Source organism: Drosophila sulfurigaster, chromosome 3, assembly GCF_023558435.1.
Source record: "Drosophila sulfurigaster albostrigata strain 15112-1811.04 chromosome 3, ASM2355843v2, whole genome shotgun sequence".
NCBI classification, from domain to species: domain Eukaryota; kingdom Metazoa; phylum Arthropoda; class Insecta; order Diptera; family Drosophilidae; genus Drosophila; species Drosophila sulfurigaster.
Window position 1 is genome coordinate 45,605,650 of NC_084883.1, and position 19,050 is coordinate 45,624,699.

Here is a 19,050-nt window from a genome sequence, read left to right on the forward strand (position 1 = left end):
GCTTCCAATGTATCGATATTGCAGTTAGTCCAATCTTTTGTAGTTATTTACCAGCTAAAGTTATTGGTAATTCTCCTTTTTCTATCTTTCTTATATTCATAAGAAATTGGAAATGTAAAATTTAAATTGATCTTAAAATTGTTTCCTCATTTTTTGTAATTCTATTTTAAAACTGTGGAGCTCAGTATTTATTCGAGTCAGTTGGTATATTGTAACGCTCAGACTGCGCACGACATTGCGAAGTGCGATAAGTCGATACTATGGCCGATGACTTGTGGCGGTTGGCAGATAGACAAACACGGACGGCAATTTGTTGTTTTTTTTCACTCTACCATAAAATACCTTTTGTTTTGCGGCACTCACGCATTCAGTTCGTTTCTCTTCTACAGCTAAAAGCTAAAAACTAATAAAAACGCAACGCCGTTACTCCCCATACAATTGTGTTTAATTTTTTTTTGGTTTTATTGCACACACCAGCTGAAAGAAGAGGGAGCAGCAGCGGCGGTAGCAGAGGCAGCGACAGCGGCAGCAAGCAGAGAGTGTGTTTTGAAACGGAGAGGTGAAACAAAGGAGACGAAGAACGGCGACGGCGCAGCGCACACAAAAACACAATTAAATTTCGTCTTTTTTTTGTGTTGTAAATTGTTCGTGACAACTGATCACACTCACACCCATCACGTGACGATACGTAATAATTCCATCTCCCACAATTGACGTCCACTCCCCCCTTCTAAGAACCCGCCCCCTTCTATTGACATCCTGTAAATCGTTTTACATAACACACAATGAACAATCTGGCGGACACGGTTGTCGTTGATCCGGGCTTCGGTGGCGGCGACAAACAGCAACAGGCGGTGGCCACTCAACCCCAAGATCCTAGTATTGTGGTCCCTCCACCCGCCACCAAGCAATCCTCAGCACTGAAGAAGACAAATCGCTATCGCAGTCGCTCGCTGAGCGCCTCCTCCACGGACTCCTTCAGCTCCGCCTCCTACACCGGCAGCAGCGAGGATGGCGACGATGTGCCACCCCGCGAAAAAGTGCAAAAGAACACGAAAGGCAGCTCCGATTTCTGTGTGCGTAATATTGCAGCTCAACATGCGTTTGGACGTCGCGAAATCGAGATTGCCGAACAGGAGATGCCCGGCATCATGGCGCTGCGTAAACGTGCGGCGGAGGATAAGCCGCTGAAGGATGCCAAGATCGTGGGTTGCACCCACATCAATGCACAGACGGCGGTGTTGATTGAGACGCTGGCGGAGCTGGGAGCAAGTGTGCGTTGGGCCGCTTGCAACATCTATTCCACGCAAGTGAGTAATTGAGTCAATTGCTAGTCATGCACACACAAAAAAACAGACTGAGGACAAAGACAGCGCGACAAAGACGAAGACAAACAAATCATCAATCAAATGGGGACTCAAGTGGTTTGGCAATCAAAGAGGCGACGCTGATAATTGATGTGTGTTGCTCAGCGCCGAAATTGGGTCTCCACTGCGAAGGGAGTAAAACTAGTTTCTGGCGCTTTGCACCAGCTTCATCTACAGCTTGTGCCCCCAGCGAACTTCATCAGCATCTTCTACTACAACTTCAGCTTCAACTTCACCTCCAAGTCTTGCCCAGCAACCAGAGCGAATGCAATTAGCATTGCGCTGTTTGCTTTTATTTTTATGCGATGTCTAATTAAACGCGCCACCCACACAAACACGTCTGCGGTCTGCGGTGCGGATCGTGGTTGCCCTGCCCTTCTTATCGACAGCTTTATTGACACACTGAATCACACTCACACTCACTCACTCACCACCCAACCAAAAAACACGCACAAGCTATCGACTTATCAGAGTACATAATACTCATTCCCTCTCTCCTCTCTATGTTTTGCAGAACGAAGTTGCCGCCGCCTTGGCCGAGTCGGGTATTCCAATCTTTGCCTGGCGCGGCGAAACGGAGGAGGATTTCTGGTGGTGCATCGATCGCTGTGTCAATGCCGAGAACTGGCAGCCCAACATGATCTTGGACGATGGCGGCGATGCCACCCATTTGATGCTCAAAAAGTATCCCACCATGTTCAAGCTGGTCAAGGGCATTGTGGAGGAGAGTGTCACCGGTGTGCATCGTCTCTATCAGCTGTCGAAGGCGGGCAAACTGACGGTGCCTGCCATGAATGTCAATGACTCGGTGACGAAGACCAAGTTCGACAATCTCTATAGCTGCAAAGAGTCCATATTGGACAGTCTGAAGCGTTCCACCGATGTGATGTTCGGTGGCAAACAGGTTGTCGTCTGTGGCTATGGAGATGTGGGCAAGGGCTGTGCTCAGGCGCTCAAGGGACAGGTGAGATGATGGTTGGGACGTGGATATAATTAGAATAAGTCTTAAATATTCTAGTATTTCCATATAACAATTTTAATTCCCTACACATTTACCATATTTTCATTAGAAACGATTTTGTTTCACAAATATGGAATTCAAATTCTGTAGATTCACATTTGAAATCGAGAATTATCGGCAGTTGCAGATGCTGTAATTATAGCACGCCGCAAATTCCATTAATTGGATTGATATTTATATTATATTCATTCCTAAGTGTATAATACACATTTGAATTCAAAATTTGGTATCAGCTCAATGGAAGTGAAAAACTATAATGAAGATAGCTATTGTCTATTGAATTATTATAGTTTTATTTTCAATATATTGAATTGATAATATATAAAATTTTAATTAGCTTATATTCCGTTTAAAGAAATGCATTTTAGGATCGAATTGATTTATACTTTTATTGAAGAATTTAATCTTTTTTATTAAAGTTTTTTATAAACCTTGTTCAATAAGAATGCACGCAGTTATCATGAGATAAGGTCTAAACAATGTTGTTTATTATCGATAGTATACAACTTATTCTTAATCTTCAATGCAGATCATGATTACTAACTCTTTTCTCTCTCTTCTCCTTTAGGGCTGCATTGTGTACATAACGGAAATCGATCCGATTTGTGCGCTCCAGGCGAGCATGGATGGCTTCCGTGTGGTCAAGTTGAATGAGGTGATTCGCAACGTGGACATTGTGGTGACGGCGACGGGCAACAAGAATGTTGTGGTCCGTGAGCACATGGACAAGATGAAGAGCGGTTGCATTGTGTGCAACATGGGACACTCGAACACGGAGATCGATGTGAATGGTTTGCGTACCCCCGATTTGACCTGGGAGAAGGTTCGCTCCCAGGTGGATCACATCATTTGGCCCGAGGGCAAGTATATCATACTGCTCGCCGAGGGTCGCCTTGTCAATTTGAGCTGCTCGAGTATACCCTCGTTTGCGGTCTCCATCACATCTGCCACGCAGGCGTTGGCATTGATTGAGCTGTTTAATGCGCCGCCCGGTCGCTACAAGAGCGATGTGTATCTGCTGCCCAAGAAGATGGACGAGTATGTGGCGAGTCTGCATCTGCCAACGTTCGATGCGCATCTCACCGAGCTCAGCGATGAGCAGGCCAAGTACATGGGCCTCAATAAGGCGGGTCCCTTCAAGCCCAACTACTATCGTTACTAGAGAACAACAACAAACAATGGGGACAATAACAACAACAACAACAACATGAGCAGCAGTAGCCTACAAACAAAACAATTAGAAACACAACGCCAACGAAAGTATTTTCTTTGCAAGGATTATAAACTAAAAATGCATATATATTTATGCGAGAATTCTCGCAACATTTGTTGACAAAACAAACAAAAAAACAAAAACAAACATAACACAACTAACACTTAACACTAAAAGTTACTATACAAAATTGTATTCGCTTTGTTCACAAAACAAAACAAAACCAAACAAACTTAACGGATGCTTTTTTAGTTGCTAGCATTTCACTTGTAAAACAATTTAACAATTTAATAGCCGCAAAAGTATTTAATTTACGCGCCACCCATTTTCTCTTTATTTTTCATTTCGCAACACTAAAACTAACGGTTTCGGTGACTAACCCAAAAACACATAAAAAAAATTTTAAGCTCTCTTTACCCTGCTTTCTTTCGCCCCTCATCATTTCTCTGTACTTAATATTTGAATTTAAAAATTTGGAATTTTTGAAGAAATCTTTTTATTGCCGTCGCTTGGAATTTACTAAATATGTACTTACTACTTAATACGATCTTATATAAAATTTTGTATTTGTACACTTTGTTTATGTAATATTATACAATTGTTTATGTACTTACGATTTTATTATAACATTTGTTACCCTTTTTCTTCCTCCTGTATTCCCTCTTTGTATCGAGACGTAGCGTCGTTAACGATAAAATCGAAAGTTAATTGACGATAATTGCAGTGCAAATAATTCCATATATTCAATTATTGAGGTACTCAAACTCACACAGGTACACGCAGGCATATATCAGATAAATACCTAAATCTAAAGATATAGATAAAGAATTCTATATATATATACACATACACGCATATACATATATTAGAAAACTTTATGTATAAATACAAAAAACGTGAAATTTAAACAGAAAATGTTTGTAAAAAAAATTAAATAAAAATTGAGCATGAAAATTTGTGAGAAATGCAAAAACCAATAAAAAAAATAAACAAAACGTTTTATTGAGCAATTCTGTAGTTTCTTTTCAACTGAAATATTTACTATAGGGTAAATGACAATAAAAGATTTATTTTCTTAAATTTGGAAAAGTATTAAAGAGCGAAAATAGTCAATTCTTAAATAAGTAATCAAAATTTGTTTTTCTTTAAATATATTTTAAATTGAGGGTTGTTTTATTATAAAACTAGTAAACTTTATTTCAAGAAATAAATGTTTTTAAAAAAATTCAAATTTTGTTTGGCTTTTTCAGTATTAATTATTTTTACTAATTTCAAAATGTTCATAAAGGTTTTCTGTAAATAATTTTATCCTCAAACATTTTTTTTAAATAAATAGAAAGGATGTATTTAGACTGAACTTTTTGTTTATAATGTAAATCATATAAAAGTTTAATTTTATTGATTCTGCTAGTTTAATTACTAAATAAAGTTAATTAATATGTTCGTTGATAAATAAAAGGGCTCAACCTAGATTTTATTTAGTAAAAATAAGGCCTATAAAATACATTATTTGATCTCAAGTTAATTCATAATACTGTGCTTGGATCTGGAAAGGTAAATGTAAAGCAACTATATCCCCCCATTTCTGAAATGTTTGAAATAATAGAATTTGTATTTATTTTAATCAGATGCATCACTCGTCTATTTTTTATTTGATATCATGCCTTAAATTTGTTTTTTCGTTTTTTTTGTTGATATTTTTACCATAAATCGTAAATTACACGTTACAAAAAATTAAATGTTTAATTTTTATGTCGTTATCGTTTTTTTTCGTAAATTTTACTTAAAATGCCGTAGACTATATATGAAAGTATATTTTGTAGATTCGTCTTAATTAGGTTGTTGTTAATCCTAACTCAATTATTATTCTGGTGGGGACGAGAGCCGAAATGAAGCAGAACAAAGTAGGAAATTCTTAAAAACGAAATTCTTGCAAGGTGCCGAAAAAGTGTTGTGTATGTGTGTGTGTGTGTTGTGTCTGTGGATTCTCAATATATATGTATCTACTATATAAAAAAAGGAATCAAGCAAAACTATAAACTAAACAAAATGTGTATGGATGTGTCGTGGGTTGTCCAAATTGCATCTGGATGTGGATTAAGAGGAGAGGGAGTAGGAAGAGATGTTGTAATTGTTTGTTACTTAGTCAAGGAAGTGCGGCTTGAGATGCTTCAGCATACCGAAGGTGCGGAAACGCTTGATGTTCATCACCTTCATCAGCTCATCATCGCATATGGCAAACTGCTTGTTCTTCGGATCATACAGATCACGCTCCTTAATGATGGCCCACACCTTCTTGACCACCTCGTGGCGTGGCAACGAATCGGCGCCCACCAAAGCCGAAAGTTCCGGCGACAGATTGTAGGCGCGTGTGAAACCGGTGCTCTTGCGTCCGGTTGTGCCACCAGCCCCCGACTTGGCAGCCTTCTTTTTAGGAGTGGGTTTCTTGACTACTTCGTAGTCAGAATCGGAGCCGGCATCGCTTTCGGTGCCCGAGTCATCGGCATTGAGAGTCTTGCGCTTCTTCTTGGCAGACACCTTATGCTTGGTGGGCTGTGGACGCTTCTTGGGTCCCGGCTTCTTCTTTTGCTTCTTCTGTTGCTCCTCCTCACTGCTGCTGGCGACCTCATCCTCTTCGCTTTGCTCGCTATCATCTTGGGGATCAGCATCGGGATCCTTGCCATCGTCACCATCGCCGCCATCATCGTCATCATCATCATCATCGTCCTCCTGCTGCTCGTTGATCACCTCCATCACAATATTGTCGAACTCCTTCTTGCGGCTCACCAGCGAACAGTTGAGTTTGCCTTCAACTTGTTCGCGCACTCGCTTGGCGGAAATGGTTGAGAGATCGGCATCTTTGAGTACCGCCTGAATTTCGGTTCTGAGCTGAGCGCTGGAGATGTCCGACATTTTGTTCGTGTTGCACTTTTCTTTTCTATTTTTTTTTCCTTTTTGCTTTGCTCTCGACGCAGACTCAGAAACCAGAGACACGTTTCGTCAGCACTGCAAAATTTGATAAAAAAAATTGAAAATGTTGTATACACACGTGAGTTCGCTACACTTTCAGCCTTTCAAGTACATTCATTTACTTGCTTACCTGTATTTAAAAACTAACACAAATTTCACTCGTTGCTTGGATGCGGTGTTTTTTCTTTACCCAAAATTTCAATGCAAAGCGGCTCGTTTTCGGTGCGCCTTTTTTCTTCTTTTTTCTTTATACCCTCTGCGGCGTCTTGAATAGGGTTGCAACTTGCCAAGCCTGGTTGTGAGCACTGTCAGTCTGACTGATGGTATAGTCAGAGTTGCAGCCGACATTTGTTGTATGTTATCGACACGCATGCAACACTGTTCCGTTGGTTGCTGGGGCTGCCAACTGTCTGCAAATTGTGTGTAGGTTTAGTTATTGCGAACAGCTGCAGGCGGCGCCAGTGTGCAAATGCAAGTGTTTTTGTGAATTCCGCGACGTCTGTGCATAAAATTCTAAAATTAAGCAACTTTGATGCGTTCAAAGCAATAATTGCAGTGTCCCCAAGTGCAATAAGTGTTCAAAGTTGTCAATACATATCGTGAATTGCGTGTTGGAACTGTGGTGCCAACTGGCCAGCGACGCAGTAACAATAATAACAAATCGCCCGTCGCCCGAAGACGCCTTCACAAGAGAGCAAACGGGAACGGAATCCAACAACAACAGCAGCAGGGGCTGAGGCAGAGGCAGCGGCAGAAGCAGCAGCGCTGAGGTAATTTTGCTATTTTTTATGTGTAGCTTTTGTTTATTTTTATTACAAGCGTGTGTATGTGTGCGTGCAAGAGTGTGCGTGTGAATAGTTGCTCTATTTTGAAAAAAACTGCTTTGGGTGCAACCTGGAGACGTCGACGGCTACAGGGGGAGAGGCGCTGGCGCTTCTCTCGTTATCGCCTGTGACGTTGTTAATGTTTTTTTATGTTGTGAGAAAATGCGAAAATGTTTCAAGCGCTTTGCTTTGACTTCTTCTTCTTCGACTGGCTTGCGATTTTGTCTTGTTGCTTTTGTGTCTGATTCGCGTCTTTGTTTTGCCGGCTTCATTGCGACGCCCTTTTCCAATATGAAGTCGCATGTGCAGCTGGTCCGATTGTCATCTCGCTCTCTCTCTTTCGTTCTCACTGGATTGTTCTGGCTGGCTGTGTTGCGTGCGTGAGCGTGAACAATCGAATTGGCAACATTTTGTATCGTTTTGATTTCTGCGAATTTATCGAAAAGCACAATAATAACAATAGATTTCTGTGAAACAATTTGATAGATTGCAACCCTGTTACATTTGTGTGTCCATTTATAATTTATGACTTGTCGAATGATTCGAATACCAAGTATAAACCGCATCACAAGATGTTTAGTCCGAATGTCGCATACTCTCCTAGCAACCTGTTGCTAGGCATTGAATTCTTATATGAATCCGACTAGGAAGTGCATTCAACTGTTGCGTTGTTTACATATTAGTTCAACTTTTGCATTTGTGTCGCACTATTTTATTAGCTAATTTTAGTATTTATTGCTGCCGTTGTTTGTCGAGCGTCATAGTTGTGCAAAATATCATTGCATAGCGAACAATCACCCAAAGTGATCGCCAAAATTATGAAGAAGAACAAACTGCTTGCATTTCATATGCCCTAAGTTAAGCAGTGCAGACTATAAAAATATCGATGTAGATGTTATCGAATCACTGCAGCCTATTGACAGTTTTGTTTAAATTAAAAGGGTATTACATTATTTATCAGTCTATATTATTATTACAAAAAATAGATTAATGCAATCGCTGTATTATCAAACGATTCATTCAAGTTATCGAAGAATTGCAGGTAATCGATTTAAGTATGTGCATGAAACGGCAATCACGTTATCGAACGTTTAAATTTAACAACTGCAGCTTTAATAAAACTGTTTATTTTCACACTCTTCGGCAATCAAAATAAATATGAAAAAACATTTTATCGGTTTTGGTAGCGGCACCAGTTTTATTTGCCATAATTAATGAGTTGTTGTCATGTTTGTTAGTGTTGCTAGTTTGTGGCGTGATGTCGCGATGTTTGCGCGCACAGTGGCAGTTGAAAGTCCATGTCCAACATGCGCTGGCACCTGTTGCAGTTAGTCATCCGCATACTTTTCAACCGCACTGTGTTCCCACACACACACACACAACTACACGCATATAGAAGTGTATGTATTTTTATTCTTTTTGGTTTTGTGTGCACCAATTAGTTGTTCTTGGCATAGTTTTTATTCGGTTTCTTTTTCTCGGCACATAACATTGCTCATTTAAGTAATCACATAAATTATCACAGATTATGAAATAAACAGTTGAAATTTTCCATCAGCGATTTTCCAACACTCAGGGCAACTGTCGAGCACTGTCATTCTTGCTTCAACCACAAAGAAATGACAGCTAAAAAATATGCTGCTTTAATTGTTATTATTTTGCACGTAAATAAACAACAATATTATAATCAGCAAGAGACTGGTTTCGTTTGGATGCAATTGGATTTATTTGGATGGAACTAGCTAAGAATATAAGCTTTTCATCTCTTTCCCTACCCCAAAGTTAAAATGTTTGTCAACTAAATTTTGTGATGCACTTGAAATAAGAATTTATTTATTTTTGTTGTTTATTTGATAATCTTAACTTCATTTTCTTTTAAATATGCTTTTTATTAGACACTCTTAACTTCATTTTCTTTTAAATACGCTTTCTTTTAAGTCAATGCCATTTGCAGACACTTTTGCTCCTGAAAGTTGTTGTGCTGCAGGCAAGCTTCAATGCGACTAGCGCAAGGTTTGCAGGGATCCTTAACGGGCATCGGCATCTATTAAAAAAACATTCTTATGATCAGAATTTTTTAAACATAAAATCGAATATTTACGTTTCACTGAGTGAAAAAAGAAAGCAGCTAGTCTGTTAAAAAATAAAGTACAAAATTTAATTGATGGTATGCAAGCAAATAAAATTAGGAAAAATTTCATTTCATAAAAAATTAATTCTCTTAAGAAGAAAGAATACTCAAAAAATTTCAGTGATTTGCATGTTATAAAAAGAATGAAATCCAGGCAATAAATATGCTCAAGAACTAAAGCAAAGATATTTAAATAATTGAATAAACTGCAGGCTGATTTTTAATTTGGCAAATCGCTAAAACTGCCAGCGACTTTTCTCTTTGTATGCGTATACGTAATATATGCATTGCCGTTGCCCGTCGTTCGTTGCTCGTTGGTCGTTTCTATTGCCATTTGGTATTTGGTGTTGCTGTTGCCATTTGTTGTTTGGTTGTTTGTTGTTTGTTTATGGCATTTCTAAACTGAATGCTTAGCATTTCGTCATTATAAACGACGTCAAGTCGAGCAACTTTCGCATAGTGAAAAATGTTTTTAAATTTCTCGCCCACGCCAACAGTGGGTAAGAACAAAAAAAAAATAAGAAATGAAAATCGAAAAGAAAAGCAAAAAGAGCACAACAAAAAAAAAAAAAAAAAGAAAGAATTCTGACGCGCTCGATTTCAGTTTTTGTGGCTTATGATCATTTCTTTTTTTCATTTCTTTTCTTTTCTACTTTTTTTCTATGCTACCAGCTTTTATAATTTATAATGCAGGGGGAAAAAAATGAAGAAAATTGGAAAGAAAATAAATAAGTAAATGTTCGTGTCGTTGTCGATGTCGATGTTGTTGCTACTCCTGTGGGTTGTTGATGTTTTGTTGGTTGCTGGTTGCTGGCTGCAACAAATAAGACATTCGAGCAATGAATTTTCGGGAAAGCGGCGAACAGTGGGCCATAAAGTTCGTCGGCCCACTCATAATTCATAAGCCAAAAACTATTTGCAAATTTTATTTCAACTGACCCTGGGCGAGGTGCTTGACAGCAACAGCAACAAAAGCAACAAGAGCAACCACAAATGTATGGGAACAGCAACAGCAACAATAATAACAATTCTAATGGTTGCTAAATGTCATTGCACATATTTTTTTATGTTTTCAAACATGTGCACAATAAATTTTGTTGCCATAAATTCACCTCCCTTTTGTTGTTGTTGTTGTTGCTTCATGTCCCTGACATTGCAGCATGGAAGAAAAATGTGTGTGTGTGTGCGATTGTGTGTGAAAATTGTGGAATTTTCCCAGACGGCCAAAAAGTTTGTGCACTGTGCGCAATTAGTAATTAGTTTCAAGTCTGGGAATCTGCCCACGTAAAGATGCTCGAGCCCCTTTACAGTGTCCGACAGCTGTTGACGTACGACTTTTCTGACTTGTGCCCAATTTGGCAATAAATTTTAGAAATTATTTTCTAAAAATTCACATTTTTCGTGCACAACATTTTTGTCGCTAAACAAGACGAAGACAACGGGGGGGAACAAGCAAGGTGGTGCAAGGGAGAAAGGTGGATGAATAACAACAACAATAAAAGCCAAAGCTGAGTCAATTTTCGTATTTTTAGTTGCTATTTGGCTTTTGCTGAACGAACATTCATAAGTATTTATGTATATTGTGTGTATGTGTGCAGGAGGCGGTGTCACTTGGGTTGAGGGGGCGTGGGCGTGGAAATTGGTTGATTGCGATTTATTTTTACCAACGCTGCGCTCGAAATGTCGTTTTCTATATACATTTTTCCAACACATATTTGATTGGACATCATCTATACTCGATGCGCGATAATAACGTGAGTTCAAATCAAGAAATTTATGCTATATTTATCTTAATTATTTGTCCGATTTCTAAATTTAAATTGCCAATTTACTTCAATCTCAAGAGAGAGAGGAAAACCCAAATGAGAAGAGAGAGAGAACATCAGAGATAGTTGAAGAGTCTGTGCAATTACCTCTTTGATTAGTCATTCAGGTGTTTCTAGGCAAAACGTTTTGGGTGCCCACAATTGTTGCTGCTATGTTTAGATTAATTTATATAAAAAAAATCATATAAATTATATTTGTTGTTATCGATAATTGGCCTCTTATAGCGGCGCTCGCCAATTTGTGAATTTGTTTATGCGAATTTATGCTCACTTATAGCGAAAGTTGTTGAAAACTTTGCGATTTATAAATTTGAAATGTCTAAGAAAACAAGGGGAATTGGAGACTTGAGGGAATGAATGACTTAAGAGCATTCAAAATATGATTCTGTAAATTATTATATTATTATTATATTTTTCTGTTCTGTGACTCTATAGAAAACATCAACATTCATGTTAAATTCTCTTCATTTTGACTTTATTGTAATATCCTCTAAATTTCAAAACAATTGCTTAAGTAATGATAAAGTTATAAAGTTCAATATGTAAACATTCAAGGAAAAAATGACTTAAGATCACTCCTGTAGAGTATAACTCAACATTTATGTTAGATTGTGAATGTTATGTTTACATTTCGCTTATGTTGTACTATCCTTTAAATTTCAAAACCATTGCTTGAAACATATTGAAGTTATATGTTATTTATATACTGAAATTATTTAAAAGACAAACATCAACATATATGTTAAGTTTTTTTGTTATATTTTCATTTGAACTTTATTTTGCTATCTTACAAATTTCAAAACAATTAAATGAAAAGAAACTATAAAATACAATATAAAAGCGACCCGGGAATGAATGAATCTCAATTAAAATTAGAAAGTGTAAAATGTAATATGGAAGCGGTATTCAAAGAAAGGGATTTAAATTATTCCTATAAATCAAAAATCAATATATCTCTTAAATAGTTAATGTAATATTTACACTTTAAGTTTAGGTTGCTATCCTGCAAATTTAAAAACAATTGCTTCATAAACATAGACTTTATAACTTTGCTTAGATCACTCACTCTCATCTTGAACTTAAAAATATTAATAGAGTTTACAGAGCATCTCCTCGTCGATCAGACGTGACCAATTCACTCTTACTTGTTTCTTCAAGGTCGTTGTCTATTTGTTATTGCCGCTTAGCAAGGATTTTCATAGTGCTCCGCTTCTGCTTATGTGTATGTGTATGGGTATGTGAGTGTGTGTGTGCAGTTAAGATGTGCTGGCCAAATGCCAAATCTTTAGTACATACTATTATAAATCCTGAAGCAGTTGCGTCTTTAGTAACAGAGCTCTATTATAAGTAGAAATTTGCACTTGATATCAATAACCGAAGAGAACGATTCTGAATCTATTGTTGATCGATTTAAGAGAATAATGCTCATAATGATTCTTAATGTATTGTTGATGGATTAATGAGAATAATGTTCATAATTCATAATTAGTTTAATAAGTTTAGTAGATTAAAGTGTTTAATTATATAAAGTGTCAAGATTTTATATTAATAATGTCAGTCAGTATTCTTTTGTTTGAAGATCTCAAAATGATTTCTAAAAATTTAAGGAACTGCCTTGGTTCGATTTACGTCAATGGAACTTTTGTGCTTCAAATATCACCTGAAAAAATCAATTTATTCGAGTTTTTCGCTAATTGCTCGCACCTTGACCCACAAACCCACTTAGAGTGCGAATCTTCTATGGAATCCTGAATGCCGCGTCGAACAACTCGTCGCGTAGGGTGCAAAACACAAACCAAATTGCGGACGCGCGCAGCATACGAAGCGAAAAAAAAAATGGAAAAACTTTTTCAAAACTTTTCTCGAAACGATCTCCTGTTCTCATTCTAACTTATGCTCTTTTCGATCTTCCTCTCTCTCTATATCTGTGCTGTGTGACGTGCTCGCTATGCTATTTTCGAAAATCGTTTTCGAAACTCGAGAGAGCGTCAAAAGGAGCGTGAGAGCGAGAGAGAGAGAAAAAACGTTTGTGTTGTGTGGCCTGTGTTCGAAATGTGAAAGTTCATTGTTTCATTGAGGAAAATGGTGAAAAACTTTTTGTTGGCCGCGCCGACGCCAAATTATCTAACATTTGCTGATGCTGACGCTGCCGCTCGTTGAGAAAATTTCGTCGGTTTTTTCGAAATTTTCTGTGTGTGTTCGAAATTTTCGAAAAAGAATACTCTTGGCTGGCTGACTGGCTGGCTGGCAATCGGTTTGGTTTGCTTGGATGCTTGCTTGCACGGCTCGACACGGCCGGTCCGTGAGTGTGTCTGCTCAGTGGTCTCTGCGGAGGTTTCACGTTTGAACGTCTCGTACAATATTCACGGAAAAAGCGCAATGTGAAAGCCGAAAGACTAGAAATAGCCACGGCGTGACGTCCCCAACCAAAACAGACTCGTAGACACACACTGACAGTAGCAAACCGAAGCGAACCCAGTTCAGATCGGTTGAGATCACAATCAGATCGTAACAGATTAGAATGGTTTAATGGTGACGTTATCCTGAGAAAAGAGGGAACTGTGCTAAAAACGAAGAAGAAATGCTGTTAACATTCCAGAAAAAAAAACGAAAGTGCTAAAAAGATTTTGCAAAACAAAAAAGGAAAAAAAGGCGACTCGATATTGCAGGCAGGTGGTTAAGACCCGCCGAACATTTAGAAAAATACCCCCGTAAGAAAAATAAAATACCGATCCGAACCTCAATCATTGCCAAACGCGAGTGTCGCGAGTGTGTGTGTGTGTGTGTGAGTGTTGAAAGTGTTGTGTTCCGAGTGTGTGTGTGTGTGTGTTGTGTGTTGCAAACGATGTGCCAGCTGACATTGTGTTGGTTGTGAGGAAGGCGAAACAACAACCATCACAACAACAGCAACAGCAACAAGAAGAGGACTGAAGTGAAGTGTTTACGGGTGGAGGAGCAAAAACTGCAACGGAACCGGAACCGGGATCATGCCGATCATTGCCGATGCCACCGCCAACGATGAGCCACCAGCAAAATGTTGCAAATATTGTGAGGGTATGCCTAGAATTTATCCATATAATTTGAAAACAAAAGAAAAAAAAACGATTGATCCTCGAAGCTCGGGAGTTCACTAACCCAAAAGCCAAAAACAAACTACGAAACTAGAAGAAAATACAAATACTATTTCTTAGTTCTTGTGTGTTGTATCTTGATTGCTGCTGCTGCGGCAATTAACTAGAAGGCAAATCCAAACATTGCATCCCCGAAATGTTTCAATCTCATTGCTTTGCTTTGCTCGCTTCAATTGAAAGATTTATGCGTAATTTACTTGCTCTCTTACGCGCTCTCTCTCTTTCCCACACTCTCTCCCACTATCTCTGTCTCTGTCTACCGCCTCTCTGAGTCAGTCAGTCAGTCGGGCGGCACTTGACTGTGTCTTGACTGGCATTAACTTTGTGCCCCCGAGTTTGGCTCTTAGTTTGCCTTTCAGCATTTTGTTTGTTTTAATTTTCAGTGTTCAGTGTTCAGTGTTCTCTCTCTTCAAATTGTTGGTGCAAAGGAACGCCAGCAATTGCTGCTGTTGCTGCTTTGGAGATGGGGGCACTTTGTTTTTCCTGCTTTCTGCTGCCACTAAAAAGCCGCTGACGTGACTACTTAAAATTTTTCGAAATCATGACAGCTAACCGGCCTCTGGGCCTACAAATTAGCCCCAGAAATTTTGATAATATTCATACATAAATATATATTTTTTTTGAAAATATTTCTCGCCGGAAATGTCAAAACAATATCACCCAAAAAAAAAAACTTAATTTTAGTACCTTTAAAAATAGTGAAAACGTCTCGCAAAACTTAATGAAATGTCAACAAACTTTTGCCATGTATTCTGAGTCAACATTAAGAATCTCTTAATGCTAGATTAGCCTCGTTGTGTTATTATTTATTTGCGGGGCTTAACGGATTTATATTTAGTTTGCTGCCACAAATGGGAGCAATGTCAATTGGGAGGAGCCCTCGTTTGTTAACAAGCTGTTAATAATATATTTCACTTGTTTTGTGCTCACAATGTAAAGGATGAAAATGCAGACAATTTGCAATTATAGCATAGAAATAATGTCTAATACATTTTGCCAAGGGAATGTGCTAACAACATGAATTAAACGTTTGCCAAAACATATGGCCAAAAGTGTTAAACATTAAAATAAAATCAAAGAAAATTGGAAACAAATGAAAAACAATATGTACTAGACAATTGTCTCGCAGCTCGCAGTGGGGCCCATTAATCATCTTTTGTATTTGCCTAAGGCGAAACAATAAAAAGTTCGAAATTTCCATCACCCAAAAACAAAGCAGAGGCCTCAAAAATCAAACGTATTTAAAAATAAATAAATTATTGTAATACCCAGAATTGATCACACTAAAAAGGAGGAGGAGGAGGCAGCAGCAACAGCATCGAGAGTGCGAGACAAGCAAATAATCGTAAAATGTCTTGTTTACAACAATGCGCATTGTTTACAAATAGTTGGAAAAGCCGCAAGAAAAACTAATTTCTGTGGTCCCAAAAGCCTTGACACTCTTTCAAAATAATTGTTGTTGTGATTTTTATGATTCCTTTCGATTTGCCTATAGTCAGTATTATATAGACTGTGATATAGTAAAATATTTCTAAATTTTCTAGATATTGTGCAGTTTAGCTTTGATATGGCAAAAATATAAAAGAATTGAAGAATTTTCATTTTGCCTGCCTGCTTTTTTTTATGGCTTTTTTATTTACATGCAAAGCAGCGGACTGCGCTCAAAATTAGCCGTCGTGCGACAATCAACAGCAGCAACAACAGCAACAACAATAATAAAATCAAATATAATGAAAGCCAAATGAGAAATAAGAGGCAAAAGGGCCGCCTTCGTGTTTTTCTGTTCTGTTCTGTTCTGTTGCCTGTTGCCCGTTGTTTTTCCGACTGCTGCCTGCCTGCCTTTTTTTATGGCCATTTTCAATGTAATTTTTAGTGTTGAGTGGGGCACAAGGTGTTGTTGTTGTTGTTGTTGTTATTGCTGCTGCTGTGTTCGAGTGATGCTTGTGTGTTTGTTTGTCCCGTTGTTTGTGCTCTTAAACACTTTAAGTAAGTGTCGCAGCTGCTATTTTTAGCCCCAACGTCCCCAAACGCCACCAACGCTGTGCTTTCTTCTCCTGTTGCCTTCTCCAGCATTTCTCCACATTTCGATTATATATATTTAACATGCTGAAAGCGAAGAGTTGGCTAAAGTGTTTTGCTTTATTTGATAATCAACTTGGCAGCTTGCTGCATTAATTCACCTCAAATCAACTGCTGCTGCATCCAATCCAAATTGTTTGTATTTCATAAGCTTAATAATAAGCATAAAGTTTTGTGTAAAGGGAAAATATTTGCTATGTTTATTTTGTTACACATTACTTAAGCCTCAAGCTGATTAGCAAAGTTTAAAGTGCATCAGAATATTAGTTCAACAATTTTAATGCACTGAAGTGAAATTTCTTAACAATTCACTGCACCAGCAATCAATAATTAATGCTATCATTCATAAACTAAAATGATAAAGCTGCATAGTTAAATATTGTGTGCTATGTTTTTTTTGTTAAAGAAACGTGAATTTTGAGCAGTAGAATATTTACACTATAATTTGTTAACTGTTAATCATTAAAATCAATCTTATTCCATGTTTGTGCCATGTTTATTTTGTTATGCAAAAGTGCTTTGGAAGCAGTTTAATGTTTGTGCATCAATTCTAATGCAACAAAGACAAATTTATTAAACAATTCACTGCAAAATCAATAACTAAAGTTTCTATTCATAATCTAAAATGATAAATGTTGATTTCTGAGTAAACTTGCATAGGAAAACATGCTTTTCTATGTTTATTTTGTTTCATAAAGTAGAATATAGAAATAGTTAAGCATATATGTATTTCTGTGTAAAGTTTACAATTTATATTAATATTTTACTTAAGACTCGAGAAAAGTCTAAAGTGCATTTTAAACAGTCGAATATTTCAATATACATTATTATTAATGCTAATATCTGAATAGAAAGTAGATAGAAAATTTGTACTCAATTCACTGCAAAAGCTCTAAATCGTTTACCTTTTTGAAAAGGTAATCGCATTAAACTTCAACCAAAACCATCACTTGATGTTTGTGTTTTAGTTTGCTGTCAAGTTGTCAAAATAGTTGGTAAATATAATCCCACAAATTGAACTGCTTTGCTGTAGCTATTAGCTAAAGTATTAGCTTTAGCGCACAAATTTGTATAAAATATTTAAAGTTCTGTTGTGCATGCACTCACTCTAGTTGATGATAAGAGCTTTACGATGGTTTTTGGCCCGAGTGGCAAATGAAAATCAATTGAAATCCCTTTTGGCTGCTTCAGTCAACAAAACATATTTGAAATTGCCGCTGGACGCGCAACAAAGTGGCAAATAAATTTGCACTTGCATCATCAACAGTGGCAGTGGCAGCAACAAAAGCAACAACGAACAAAAATTCTCTGATATCCATGGCAGCCAGGGCGTCGTGTTCAATTGTTTTTGGCCTAGCTGCGCGCCAAAGTGTGAAAAACATGCCGCAAAATTGCCGAAAAAGCCACACGCACTCACACACACACACAAAAACACATACATACATGCACAGAGAGCAACAGCAGCAGCAGACACATGGAAGCTGTTGTTTCTGTTTTGTATTTTGCCCATTTTTGTAGTCAAATTTCGTTTGGCTGCTGTCTGAATCAGCCGCGTCTCGCTGACGTCTTTGCCGTGGCTGCGGTACAACGTGGCGTATGAATAATTTTGTTGTTTTCGGTTTTGCGCAATGTTTACACACACATACACACAGGCAGACACACACAGACGGAGGCTCTCATACATGTGCACGCCAAAGTCAAAATTCATGTAAAACGTTGTGTCGAGGCTAAAGAGAGTCGTGATTGAAAAGGGGGAAAAGAGAAGAAGAAAGAGGGAGTCGAAGGCAGGCGCGTATTTCGTATTTGGCTTGGTTTACGGGCGGTTACGAGCATTGTCGGCCATTGTCGGGAGCTTGTGCATTACTTTTGCATATTGCAGACATATGTTCGACAGAGCAACAGGCCGCTGCTTCGCTTTTCCAAAAAGTTTTCCCTCGAAGTTTTTCAGCAACTACGCCGCGCCTCCTCCGCATTTGATTAGCGTTGAATGCGAATGCTGCTGCCTCGGAATTCGCCGGAAAAAATCCAAATGAAAGCTCACGCATTTGTGCAAATAAACAAAAGGAACAATGGCGAAAAAAAAAAACGAATGAAAGGAAGCTAAGTTTGTGTGTGTGTGTGTGTGTGTTTTGCATTCCAGTTTTACAAGCAGCGAACGAGAAAGAGAGTCAGAGAGATAAAGAGAATGATACTGAGACAAATTGTATTGTATATAGCAATATCTCTCTAGCAATCTGCAGGTGTGTTTGCCTTTATGTTTTTATTGTTTTTATGTATTTTTAAATTCTTTTCATTTCGCTTTCTGTGCGCTGGCTTATTGAAAAATATTTTTCTTGGCAATTACCGAGTACATCGAAGTTCTGCTCTTCCACGTTGCCGTGCAACATGTGTGCGTTCCACTCCCCCCCTCCTCTCTACTTCTCTTCTCCTTCTCTAAGGTCATTCTCCATGTTCTGCTCGCAATTTGGCTTTATATATTTAATAAGCT

The 19,050-nt window shown here is 38.0% G+C and overlaps 3 protein-coding genes across 3 annotated transcripts in view; 2 read left to right on the plus strand and 1 right to left on the minus strand.

The window, feature by feature from the left end:
- Positions 1-286: 286 nt before the first annotated feature.
- On the plus strand, positions 287-3,833 carry LOC133846109 (adenosylhomocysteinase-like 1). Its single transcript, XM_062280865.1, has 3 exons — positions 287-1,310; positions 1,882-2,331; positions 2,957-3,833. The coding sequence occupies exons 1-3, from the start codon at positions 786-788 to the stop codon at positions 3,548-3,550; spliced, it is 1,569 nt and encodes a 522-aa protein (XP_062136849.1). The 5' UTR covers positions 287-785; the 3' UTR covers positions 3,551-3,833.
- Positions 3,834-5,271: 1,438 nt separating this feature from the next.
- LOC133845233 (uncharacterized) lies at positions 5,272-6,862 on the minus strand. Its single transcript, XM_062279632.1, has 2 exons — positions 6,702-6,862; positions 5,272-6,607 (listed from the first exon to the last, which is right to left on the minus strand). The coding sequence occupies exon 2, from the start codon at positions 6,512-6,514 to the stop codon at positions 5,744-5,746; it is 771 nt and encodes a 256-aa protein (XP_062135616.1). The 5' UTR covers positions 6,515-6,607; positions 6,702-6,862; the 3' UTR covers positions 5,272-5,743.
- Positions 6,863-13,648: 6,786 nt separating this feature from the next.
- Positions 13,649-19,050, plus strand: part of LOC133845231 (myocardin-related transcription factor B) — a 49,682-nt gene continuing 44,280 nt past the window's right edge. Inside the window, 1 exon segment of the mRNA XM_062279629.1 lies at positions 13,649-14,406. Coding sequence (XP_062135613.1) covers positions 14,340-14,406 — 67 coding nt within the window. The 5' untranslated portion in view covers positions 13,649-14,339.